General features: G+C 41.4%; 1 protein-coding gene across 3 annotated transcripts in view; it reads left to right on the top strand.

The window, feature by feature from the left end:
• ints8 (integrator complex subunit 8) overlaps nt 1–12801 on the top strand; it is a 145964-nt gene that overhangs the window by 116728 nt on the left and 16435 nt on the right. For all 3 annotated transcript variants that reach the window (XM_068031562.1, XM_068031563.1, XM_068031561.1), the window contains exons 27-28: nt 1131–1195; nt 10252–10295. In XM_068031562.1, coding sequence (XP_067887663.1) covers nt 1131–1195; nt 10252–10295 — 109 coding nt within the window. The remainder of the gene's footprint in view (nt 1–1130; nt 1196–10251; nt 10296–12801) is intronic.

Here is a 12801-nt window from a genome sequence, read left to right as displayed (position 1 = left end):
GCTCATAAGTGACAAGTTACATTCATGCCACACAAGTGCCAGGTAATGACCATCTCCAACAAGAGAGAATCTAACCATCTCCCCTTGACATTCAGTGGCATTACGATCGCTGAATTCCCCACTATCAACATCCTAGGGGCTACCATTGACCAGAAACTGAACTGGAGTAGCCATATAAATACCGTGGCTACAAGAGCAGGTCAGAGGCTAGGAATCCTGCGGCGAATAACTTGCCTCTTGACTTCCCAAAGCCTGTCTACCATCTACAAGGCACAAGTCAGGAATACTCTCCACTTGCCTGGATGGATGCAGCTCCAACAACACTCAAGAAGTTCGACACCATCCAGGACAAAGCAGCCCGCTTGATTGGCACTCCTTCCACAAACATTCACTCCCTCCACCACCGGCGCACAGTGGCAGCAGTGTGTACCATCTATAAGAAGCACTGCAGCAACACACCAAGGCTACTCAGGCAGCACCTTCCAAACCCGCGACCTCTACCACCTAGAAGGACAAGGGCAGCAGGTGTGTGGGAACACTGCCACCTGCAAGTTCCCCTCCAAGCCACACACCATCCTGACTTGGAACTATATCGCCATTCCTTCACTGTTGCTGGGTCAAAATCCTGGAACTCCCTTCCTAATAGCACTGTGGGTGTACCTACCCTACATGGACTTCAGCGGTTCAAGATGGCAGCTCACCACCACCTTCTCAAGCGATGCCCTCATCCCATGAAACAAATTTTTTTTTGAAGTCCACAGATGGAGTCTGGTATTTTCTTCAAAGGAGGCTAATCTTCTTGTTTTGGAATACTTGCTGTAGTTGTTGAATTGGAGGTTGGAGTATGAACTGCCAAGTTCCATCCAGCATCATAATGCAGCTCTTGAAGCTTTCTTGAAACCAGTTGTCAGCCATTAGTAGGATTCACTTGTATTACAGGCATTTGTAGATAGTGTCATGTGAACATTTTTTTTAAAGGTTTTTTTGCATTAGACAGTTATGTTTGTTCAGTATGTGGAAGATGGAGTCATTTGACAAATGAGGAAGAACCTGCTAATGGATAGAAATCCAACTTTATTGTAAAAATTATATGTATGGTTCATAACTCGTGTTTTCACTTCTAATTTCAGCCACGATGCAATGGACTCCTACTATGACTACATCTGGGACATCACTATCTTGGAATATTTGACACGTATCTTTTTAGAATTGTTTTGGGGTAATTGTTTTGTGAGATCACTAACTTTTATAAATACAACAGGGCGGCCTTCTCCACTTGGAAGAAATGCTTGGAATCCAAATTAGTCCAATTTAAGTATCTGAAATTGAATACTTCATTCCTTTCCTTTATCATGCATAATGCAGTGTGTATGCATATGCATGTGTACACATGCTAACATCTTGTGTACATGCAAGTCCCCATGCTCTGATGAGGACAGCATAAAAGAGAGACTTAATTATGCATTGTTCTTGTTTCTTTCCTTGCTGGAACGATGGAGTTTTGTTTAAAACTATGTGACTGTTCATAGATATTTTGGATACCAACAGAATTACTTATTTTAATGCAAAATCATCCATTTCTTTCCATTTTGCTGTGAAGCATTTTGGATGTCCCGAAGATTTGATAAGTACATATAAAGTTCATTCATTTTCTATTTTATACTTTAGATTTGATAATTGTTTTCTCTCAGGCTCTAAAATCATTAATCCATTTTAGCTCTTGGTCCAGAGTCAAGGTCAGTGGAGGTGTACAGAGTAAACAGGCAGCACAGCTTCATTGAGAAATCTCGTTTGCTCAAGGACATGACCGACTTTGTCATGACTGCTGTTACCCTATCTTAACCAGCTTACCTCCTGCGGTGTCTTTTTCCACTTGACATGCTCACTGCTACTTAACTAGCTCTTGACATTTTTAACTAAAGAGCAAGGAAGATTTTTTTTAAATCTCTACATGCGCTTAATATACAAGGATATAACGTGTTCAGAAAAGAGAGAGAAAAAAGGGAGGTGGGGTGGCAATACTGATTAGGGAAGACCAGGTAGTGTTGGAAAGAGGGGATGTCCTTGAGAGGGCAAGGACAGATTCCATTTGGTTAGAGATGAGAAGTGAAAAGGGTATGATCACGCTGTGGGGTGGGGGTGGGGGGGGGGGGGGGGGGTGGTATTCTGTAGGCCTCCAGAGGAGCAAATCTGCAGGGAAATCACAGAGATATGCAAGAACTATAAAGTGGTGATATTGGGGGACTTTAATTATCCAACTATTGATTGGGATAATGTTAGAGTAAAGAGAAAGGAGTGTGAGGAATTGCTAGCAACAAAAACAAGAAATGCTGGAATCACTCAGCAGGTCTGGCAGCATCTGTGGAAAGAGAAGCAGAGTTAACGTTTTGGGTCAGTGACTTCCAGCATCCGCAGTATTTTGCTTTTATTTGAGGAATTGCTAGATTGTGTTCAGGAAAACTTCCTTGATCTCGACCTAACTAGAACGAGGGCATTGCTGGATCTGGTGCTGGAAATGAGGTGGACCAAGTGTTTGTGGGGGAGCACTTGGGTAAGAATGATCATCGTATCATACCGTTGAGCCTCGTAATGTAGAAAAGCAAGGAACAATGTAGGTAGAATGGCTAGATTGGAAGAGTGCTAATTTCATTGCGATGACCAGGGATCTAGCCAGGATAAAATGGAACCAAAGACTGACAGGAAAAACTAACGGAATAGTGGGTTATCTTTAAGGAAGAGATGCTTCAGGTACAGGCTAGGTACATTCCAACAAGGAAAAAAGGTAGGAGAACCAAAAACAGGGCCTTGGATAATGTGGGCGATAGCGATTATGATGAAACTACAAAAAGAGGGTGTAAGATGCATGTCAGGTGAATTCTTCAAGTGAGAGCCAGGCCAAATACAATAATTGAGAGGAGAGGTGAAGAGGAAAATAAGACTGGCAAAGAGGGAATATGAGAATAGAATGGCAGTCAACATAAAAGGTAATCCAAAGATCTTCTACCGGCATGTAAATAGTAAGTGGTGGATTGCAGCCTATTAAGGACAAAGAGGGTGATATATGCTTAGGGACACAGGCCAAGTCTAGAATACTTCATGTTTACTTTATATCGGTGTTTACTAAGATGCAGTCTCACCAATGCCCTGTATAACTGAAGCATAAAATCTTTACTTTTATTTTCAATTCCTCTCATAATGAAGGATAGCAATCCATTAGCCTTCTTTATTACTTGCTGTACCTGCATTCTAACTTTTTGTGGCCCATGCACTAGAACACCTAGTTTAGTTTAGTTTAGAGATACAGCACTGAAACAGGCCCTTCGGCCCACCAAGTCTGTGCCGACCATCAACCACCCATTTATACTAATCCTACACTAATTCCATATTTCTACCACATCCCCACCTGTCCCTCAATTTCTCCACCACCTACCTATACTAGGGGCAATTTATAATGGCCAATTTACCTATCAGCCTGCAAGTCTTTGGCATGTCGGAGGAAACCCACGCAGACAGAGGGAGAACTTGCAAACTCCACACAGGCAGCACCCAGAATTGAACCCGGGTCGCTGGAGCTGTGAGGCTGCTGTGCTAACCACTGCACCACTGTGCCGCCCTAGATCACTCTGCACCTCAGAATTCTGCAGTCGTTCTCAGTTTTAAGTAATTCTCTGCTTTTTTTATTTTTCCTGCCAAAGTGAACAACTTCACATTTTCCCGCATTATACTCCACCTGCCAGATTTCTGCCCACTCACTCAACCTATCTATATCGGTCGGCAACCTCTTTATGTCCTCTTCACAACATACTTTCCTACCTATCTTTGTGTCATTTGCAAATTTAGCTACAAAGCCATCGCTCCCCTCATCTAAGTCATTGATATAAATTGTAAAAAGTTGAGGCCCCAGTACAGACCCTTGTGGGACTTCACTCGTCACATCCTACCAATCAGAAAAGGACCCATTTATGCAAACTCTGTTTTCTGCCAGCTAGCCAACCTTCAATCCATGCTAATGTGTTACCCCCTACACCATGATCTCCAACTTTGCGCAATAACCTTTTATGTGGCATCTTGTCTCTGTTGATGAAGGGAATGCAGTGAATGTTGTGTATATGGATTTTAAGAAAGTGTTTGATTAAAGTACAACATAAAAGGCTGGTTAATAAAATTGAGGCCCATGGAACAGTGTCCAATTGGATTTTTAAAAATTGGCTTAAGGACAGAAAACAGAGTGTTGTGGTAAATGGTTGTTTTTCAGACTAGAGGATGAGAGAGAGTGGTGTTCTCCAAGGGGCAGTGCTAGGACCACTGCTTTTTTTCCTATATAGATATATATAAATGACTTGGATCTTTTTTTTAAATTCATTCATGGGATGTGGGCATCACTGGCTAGGCCAGCATTTATTGCCCATCCCTAGTTGCCCTTGAGAAGGTGGTGGTGAGCTGCCTTCTTGAACCGCTGCAGTCCATGTGAGGTAGGTACACCCACAGTGCTGTTAGGAAGGGAGTTCCAGGATTTTGACCCAGCGACAGCGAAGGAACGGCGATATAGTTCCAAGTCAGGATGGTGTGTGACTTGGACGGGAACTTGCAGGTGGTGATGTTCCCATGCATCTGCTGCTGTTTTCCTTCGAGGTGGTAGAGGTCGCGGGTTTGGAAGGTGCTGTCGAAGGAGCCTTGGTGCGTTGCTGTAGTGCATCTTGTAGATGGTACACACTGCTGCCACTGTGCGTGGGTGGTAGAGGGAGTGAATGACTGTAGGTGGTGTGCCAATCAAGCGGGTTGCTTTCTTCTGGATGTTGTCGAGCTTCTTGAGTGTTGTTGGAGCTGCATCCATCCAGGCAAGTGGAGAGTATTCCATCACACTCCTGACTTGTGCCTTGTAGATGGTGGACAGGCTTTGGAGAGTCAGGAGGTGAGTTACTCGCCACAGGATTCCTAGCCTCTGACCTGCTCTTGAATCTTGGAATTCAGAGTAGAATCTCAAAATTTGCCAATGACACCAAACTTGGAGGAGTGGCACACAGTGAGGATGATATGAACTGCCTTTAACAGGACATAGATCGACTAGCAGAATGGGCAGACGAGTGGCAGACGGAATTTAATGTAGACAAGTGAGGTGATGCATTTTGGCAGAAGGGTCAGGGAGAGGCAATCTAGAGTTAATGGCGCAGTTCTAAAGAGTGCGCAGGAACAGCAGGAAGTGGGGGAGGGGTGGTGCATGTGCATCAATCTTTGAAGGTGGCAGGACATGTAGAGAGAGTGGTTAGCAAAGCATATCAGATCTTGGGCTGCATAAATAGAAGCATAGAGTACAAAAGCAGGGAAGTTATGCTGAACCTTTATAAAGCTCTGGTTAGGCCCCAGCTAGACTATTGCATCCAGTTCTGTTCACCACACTTTAGAAAGGATGTGAGAGTGCAGTGGAGAGTTACCAGACTGGTTCCAGAGATGAGGGATTTTAGTTACAAGGTTACGCTGGAAAAGCTGGGGTGGTTCTCCATGAGCAAAGGAGATTGAGGGGAGATTTGATAGAGGTGTGCAAGATTGTGACAAGCTTAGATAAGTTAGAGAAGGAAAAACTGTTCCCATTAACTGATGGTACAAGGACTGGGGCACAGTTTGAAGGTTTTGGGCAAGAAATGCAGGGGGAATGTGCGGAAGAACATTTTTAAACAGCGAGTGACAATGACCTGGAACTCGCTGCCCGTAAGGGTGCTGGAAGCGGAGACAATCAATGATTTCAAAAGAAAAGCCACCATGGCAGCTGCTGGAATTTAGGGCGGCGCAGTGGTTAGCACCGCAGCCTCACAGCTCCAGGGACTCGGGTTCGATTCTGGGTACTGCCTGTGCGGAGTTTGCAAGTTCTCCCTGTGTCTGCGTGGGTTTTCGCCGGGTGCTCTGGTTTCCTCCCACATCCAAAGACTTGCAGGTGATAGGTAAATTGGCTGTTATAAATTGCCCCTAGTGTAGGGAGGTGATCGGGAATATGGGATTACTGTAGGGTTAGTATAAATGGGTGGTTGTTGGTCGGCATAGACTCGGTGGGCCGAAGGGCCTGTTTCAGTGCTGTATCTCTAAATAAAAAAATAAAATAAAATTAGATGGGCACTTGAAGGATATAAACTTGCAGGGCTACGGGGGTCGAGCGGGGGAGTGGCAGCGACTGGATTGCTCCATGGAGAGCCGGCATGGACTTGATGGGCCAAATGGCGGCCTTCTGTGCCGTAAATAACTTTGACTCTATGTCCATTTTATTTCTTCTTTATCTCAAATGTTGCCTCTTGATAATCAAGTAGCGGGCCTGGGTGGGTTTACTAAAATCCACTAGAGAAGGGGAAGAGCTGGATGAGGCTGAACAAGAGCAATTAGATGTGAAGGGCATGCTTTATTTCTCCTTGCTGTTCAATAAAGATACTGTGCAGTATAAGCACCCTGATTTCATGAACCAAGAATGAAATAGTGCACATTGCATTTTGAAAACTGATGCCCAATAAATTCTGGATGGTGTTTTGTTACAACTAACTGGGACTGGATGCTGAGTTACATTGATGGTAGTAACAGCTGATATAAGTGAATTTGAATGTGGACATTCATTTACGATTTTAAGAAAATCTTGTTTCTAGGCTTTAAGATTGCAATTGTTGCCACAGTTCAAAATCAATTTGAAATTATCTTGTTTCTCAAAAGCCCCCAGAATTCTTTAAAATTGAATGTATTCAAGGCAAGTTGTTCCCCATTATAAGAGAGTATAATCTCCACAACATTCTACTTTGAAGTACAAATGTTGGTGTTTTCTGCAAATTGTGAACATGAGAAATAGGAGCAGGAGTAGGCCATTCATCCCCTCAAGCCTGTTCTGCTATTCAGTAAGATCATGGCTGATCTGACTGTGGCCTCAACTCCGCTTTCCTGTTTGCCCCCCCATAATCCTTGACTCCTTGTAATTCAAAAATTTCTGTCTTAAATGGGAGACCCCTTAATTTGAAACTCTGCCCCCTAATTCTAGATTCCCCCACGAGGGGAAACATGCTCTCAGCATCTATACTGTGATGCTCCCTCAGAATCTTGTATGTGTCAATAAGATCACCTCTCATTTTTCTAAACTCCAATGAGTATAGCCTCAACCTGTTCAACCTTTCCTCATAAGACAACCCCTTCATCCCAGGAATCAGCTTAGTCAACCTTCTGTGAACTGCCTCCAATGCAAGTATATCCCTACTTAAATAAGGAGATCAAAACTGTACACAGTACTCTAGGTGTGGTCTCACCAATGCCCTGTACAATTGTAGCAAGACTTCCCTACTTTTATACTCCATCCACCTATTCTATTTGCCTTCCTAATTACTTACTGTACCTGTTTGCTAACATTTTGTGATTCATGTACGAGGAAACCCAGATCCCTCTACTGCAGCATTCTGCAGTCTCTATCCATTTAAATAATTTTCTTCTTTTCTATTACCACCAAAATGGACAACCTCACATTTTCCCATATTATACTCCATCTGCCAAATTTTTGTCCACTCACTTAAGCTATCTATATCCCTTTGCTGACTGTTGTCATAATATGGGCAGCCCCCCTCCCACCTCCCCCATGGGCAGCACAGTGGTGCAGTGATTAGTAACGCAGCCTCACAGCTCCAGCGACCCGGGTTCAATTCTGGGTAATGCCTGTGCGGAGTTTGTAAGTTCTCCCTGTGACTGCGTGGGTTTTCGCCGGGTGCTCCGGTTCCCTCCCACAGCCAAAGACTTGCAGGTTGATAGGTAAATTGGCCATTATAAATTGCCCCTAGGTGGTGGAGAAATTGAGGGAAGGTGGGGATGTGGTAGGAATATGGGATTAGTGTAAATGGGTAGTTGATGGTCGGCACAGACTTGGGCCTGTTTCAGTGCTGTATCTCTAAGTAAAAAATAAATAATAAAAATAACTTGCTTTTCTACCTATCTTTGTAATGTCTGCAAATTTGGCTACAATACATTCGGTCCCTTCATCCACGTCATTAATACAGATTATAAATAGTTGAGGCTTCAGCACTGATCCCTGTGGTACCCTACTAGTTACAGCTTGCCAACCTGAAAATGCCCCATTTATCCAATTCTGTTTCCTTTTAGTTAGCCAATCATCTATCCATGCTAATATATTACCCACAATACCGTGACCTCTTGTGTAGTAACCTTTTATGTGGCATCTTATCGAATGTCTTTTGGAAATCCAAATACATTATACCTACCGGTTCCCCTTTATCCTCCCTAATTCATGGTGGTTAGGTACATCAAAATGGACTTGAATTTGGCTTACTGTTTGTGCAAAATATCTATTTTGATTCTTTATTTCCCCTAAAGGAGAGAACCTCTAATGGGCCCATTAGGCAAGTATGATGGGCCTTTTCTCTCAAATATCAGTTGATTAAATGTAAAAGGCAAAACAGAATAAATTCCCCAGAGCAGTTCCACTCAAAGGGGTGTGTCTTGCTTTCAGTTACAGGCTTTTATGTAAGGGTTTGTTTTCTTTAGAATTTTTTGTGCCAGTTTCACTTGAAGGTTTTAAAAAGAAACACACAAAAGTATAATAAACTGGGTGAATTACCAGATAGGTTTTGCTTCATATTAATGAACAAATACTGATGGATTTCTCATGACACTGCTCACGGTAGGGAGGAGGATACGCTACTTTATAAGGGCAAGCACATTATTCCATGTAATGCACAATATATTCTGATGCTGAAGTGTGTAACTTTGTGTATTCCTTTAAAGCCCTTGGGTGTAATTGTTGTGCTTTCCTTGGGTCAGCTGGAGACTGATGTCAGCTATGGCTCAATGAGTAGCACTCTCGCCTCTGAGTCAGAATGTTATAGGTTCAAGTCCCACTCCAAACACTTGAGCACGCAATTTAGACTGACACTTGAGTGCAGGAGGTGCTGTCTTTTGGATGAGGCATTAAACTGAGGCCCCGTCTACCCACTCAGGTGAACATAAAAGATCCTCTGGCACTATTTCAAAGAGACTTGAAGGGCCGAATTGGCTCCTTCTGTGCCATTATGACTCTATGACTAAGTGCAGAAGAATTCTGCCGCGTGACCTGACCAATATTTATCCCTCAACCAGCATCATTAAAACAGATTATCTGATCATTATCACATATCAGTTTGTGGGAGCTTGCTACACTTCATTGGCTGCAAAACACTTTGACACATTGAGGTTGTGAAAGGTGCTATATAACTACAAGTTTTTTTTTGATGCTGTTAGTAGATCCTTGGGTTAATTAGTGGTTAGGCAGGTTTTCATTTATGTGCTTTAAGGATGACATAGAAATTTGCATGTGGTACATCTCAAATTTTTAAATATATATTTTATGTATCTGTATAAATATTTGCTTATGTACGTGATATGCATCTGTCCTCTCCTTTTTCAAAAATGGTTAACTTAAGCTAGTTACAGATTGTTGCTCCTAATTTTGTGTTGTAACGCTTCACAGGATTTCAAGCCGCCTTGGTATGAGACATGAATGTTATTTACATTGAAGAACTGCTTCCTGAAGTAGTTATCAATAACCCCTTCTACAGAAGCTGTCCAGCTTACATTGGGGTGATTTATATTCATTGCTTCCACTGACCTTGAGGTGCTATGCCATAGAGTGGAAAATTGAATATACATACTTGATCTTTCTTTAAATTTAAATTGTACATAAAGTCCTGAGAATTTGCTTCACAATCTATAGATTGCAGTACTGTCCAACTCTTTTAACCATTTGTTCTTGGCTAGTACACAAAATTGTATGGCAGCAAAGAATTTATCTGGATGGGAAAGGAGGAAGGTGACTAGAATTGTGTAACTGCATAAAGGTCCTTAAAATTGTATTTTCACACAATTTATCTTAAATTAACAGCTACAAGTAAAATGAAGAAGTCATTGAGAATGAACATCTTAAAATGTTTAAGAAAGTTTCAATGTTTTGGAAGCAAAGATGTTTGTCTAAACTGGAACAAGAAGAAATTACTTTTGAATATTTTTGCAAGATTACAAAGTCACTGCACAGATAAACATTTAAGTGACCTCAGGTTGTGATTGCAGTCAAAGTCATTACTAAATTATTGAAAATGTAGATATAAAGTCCTCAATTTGTACTCATGTTTACTTTTGCTAATATTGAATGATTATTGAAAGTTAGCACAGCCCTTAAAACTGGCATTCAGCTGTGTGAGTACTGATCTTTGAAACCATCTCATGGAAAAATCTCCTTGACAATTTCCATAGACATCCATCACAAAAGGGGAGAAATTGACAAAAGGCAAATAGCAGTAAGTTGAAACATGACTGGTGTATTATATTCTTTCTGATTTTTCCACACATTATAGATGTATAACTTAGCTTGCTCGGTTCTGTAGACAACGTGCACAAGAGAATATTGTAAATTGTAGGTAGAATTGATGCATGTAGCTTACCCTGAATCTCCATACTTTGTTTGACTGGTAGTCATTTGTACAAAACTTGGTCAGAAGTCTAGATGCAACATGTCTTCGAACATTCCAGTCCATTTACGTTGTCACTTCCTGAAAGAAGTCAAGCAGTTGGTCAGACAACATCTTCCCCTTCTGAGACCTTGTTTACTCATTTATTGTAAGTAATGCTCACATTTGCCCATCATTAACTCTAATATTTTGCACAGAATGGAAGTGAGACTAATACGTCTTTAGTTGCCAGTGTTGCCCTTTTTGAATTTGGGCACCACATTGTTTCAAGTCTGTTTGTAACTTTCCAGTATCCAATGATTCCCTGAATGGTTGTCAGTGCATCACAATCTCCATGATTTCTTTTAGTACTCTTGGATAAATAACAACTGTTGCTGCTAATTTGTTATAAACCCTTTTAGTCTGTGTAGAACCTCCATCTCATTTATATTGAAGGCATTGATTTTACTTAGGCCATGTCTGTTTAGGAAGAGGATATATTGCTCACGCCTTCTGTTGTGAAGACTTGGAGGAAGTTAGCATTCAGAATATGTACAGCCTTGTGCTTACCTAGGTTTCGAGTCCTTTTGCATCTTTAAAGTTTTTCACCTCTTTCGCTGACTGTCCTCTTACTGTTTCAATATGGAAAGATTTTTGTTTTGGCTGTATGTTTAGCTTATGCTTGTTGAGCTTTTTTTATAGTTATCTCTGACCACACTTTACGGTGTTTCTGCATTTTCCTATATTTATCCCACTGAAGTTTCTATTCTGATGGTTTACCTCATACGAAATGTACCTCTAAGTTTTTGGACTTATCCTAATTGTCATGTGAACTGTGACGCTTTTTTAAAAACCCATTTTGCACAACATGTTTTATATTGATCACTGTTGTGATACTTTAAATTCCTGTCTTATCCTCTCCGTTGTGGCTAACCTGTTTAATCTGTACTTATCTCTGATTCTTAAATCTGTTCCACCGCTTTGTGTGCTGACCGTTATGGGGAAAAAGAAAATGCAAGTACTACAATTCCTAACTATTGCTACCAATAAAGCATGGGCCATTAGAGAATTAAATTCCCACTGTTTTGTCATGCTTTGCATACCATACGCTGTGCAATCATCATTTCTATTTTAACTGTTTGTAGATATTGCTGAAAATAGAGACATTTTGTCAAAGCTTTTTGTCTTGCGCTCATCAGGACAATTCGCAAGAATACCAATGTAAGGGAAAGCAACAAATTTATACTGTATGAGAAGAGAGTGCTGATTGGTTGACAAGTGGACTCTGATTGGTAGAGGCATTACCATGGAGAATGCACCAGTTTATGGTGACTGACAGTTAATTGCCAAACTTTGTTTGAAATTTAAACCAGGCAGCTTGACTCTGACTGGTAAAGAGATTGCCCTGAGGAATGAGCAATTGGCAGTCACTTATTTTGTTTAGCTGAAACAGGCGCAATCAGAGTCAAGCTGCCTGGTTTAAATTTCCAACAAAGCTTGGCAGTTAACTGTCAGTCACCATAAACTGGTGCATTCTCCATGGCAACACCTCTACCAATCAGTCCACTTGCCAACCAATCAGCACTCTCTTATACAGTATAAATTTGTTGCTTTCCCTTACATTGGTATTCTTGCGACTTGTCCTGTTGAGTGCAAGACGAAAATGTTTGACAAAATGTCTCTATTTTCAGCAATACTCAAGTTCTGTACTACCAAACGACTATTTGTTGGTAAAGACTTATACTGACTAGGCTATACAGTGGATGTCTCCAGGACGAAAATGGAAGGAAACAGGATTGGATCTGGTTCTGGAAAATGAAGTTGGGAATGTGGAAGTTGTGACAGTAGATAATCATCCAGCTGGCAGTGGACACAACATTATTAGGCTTAGAGCAGTCATGGAAAGAGACCAGAATATATCAAAGGTAAAAATGCTCAAATACGAATAGCTAATTTTAGAAGGGACCAAGCACAGGCAGATTGGAAAAGGTGATTGCAGAGTAAAGCAGTAACAGAGCAATATGGGCATTCAGGAAAGAGATGGTTCAGATACAAACTAGGCATATTCCTTTGAAGGGCATCCTAGAGCATCCAAGGCTTATGACACAAGTCAGGGGCAAAATTCCATTTTAATAACCAAGATGATTGAAAATACAGGAGGGAATTGAAAAAGTAAATATGGAAAGCAAAGAGATTATGGGGAAAGATAAGCAGACCAACATTAAATTGAACTTTAAAAATTTTTTATAAACCTGTAATATGTAAAGATGTTAGCTAGGGAAAAACGTTTGGTCTGTTTGGGGCCCAAAAAGGAATCTTCATGCAGAGGCAGAGGTCATGGCTAAGGTATTAAATG

The sequence above is a fragment of the Heterodontus francisci genome, chromosome 5, assembly GCF_036365525.1.
Source record: "Heterodontus francisci isolate sHetFra1 chromosome 5, sHetFra1.hap1, whole genome shotgun sequence".
NCBI lineage: Eukaryota > Metazoa > Chordata > Chondrichthyes > Heterodontiformes > Heterodontidae > Heterodontus > Heterodontus francisci.
The sequence above is the reverse complement of the archived record's forward strand: the minus strand, read 5'-3'. Positions and strand labels throughout refer to the sequence as shown.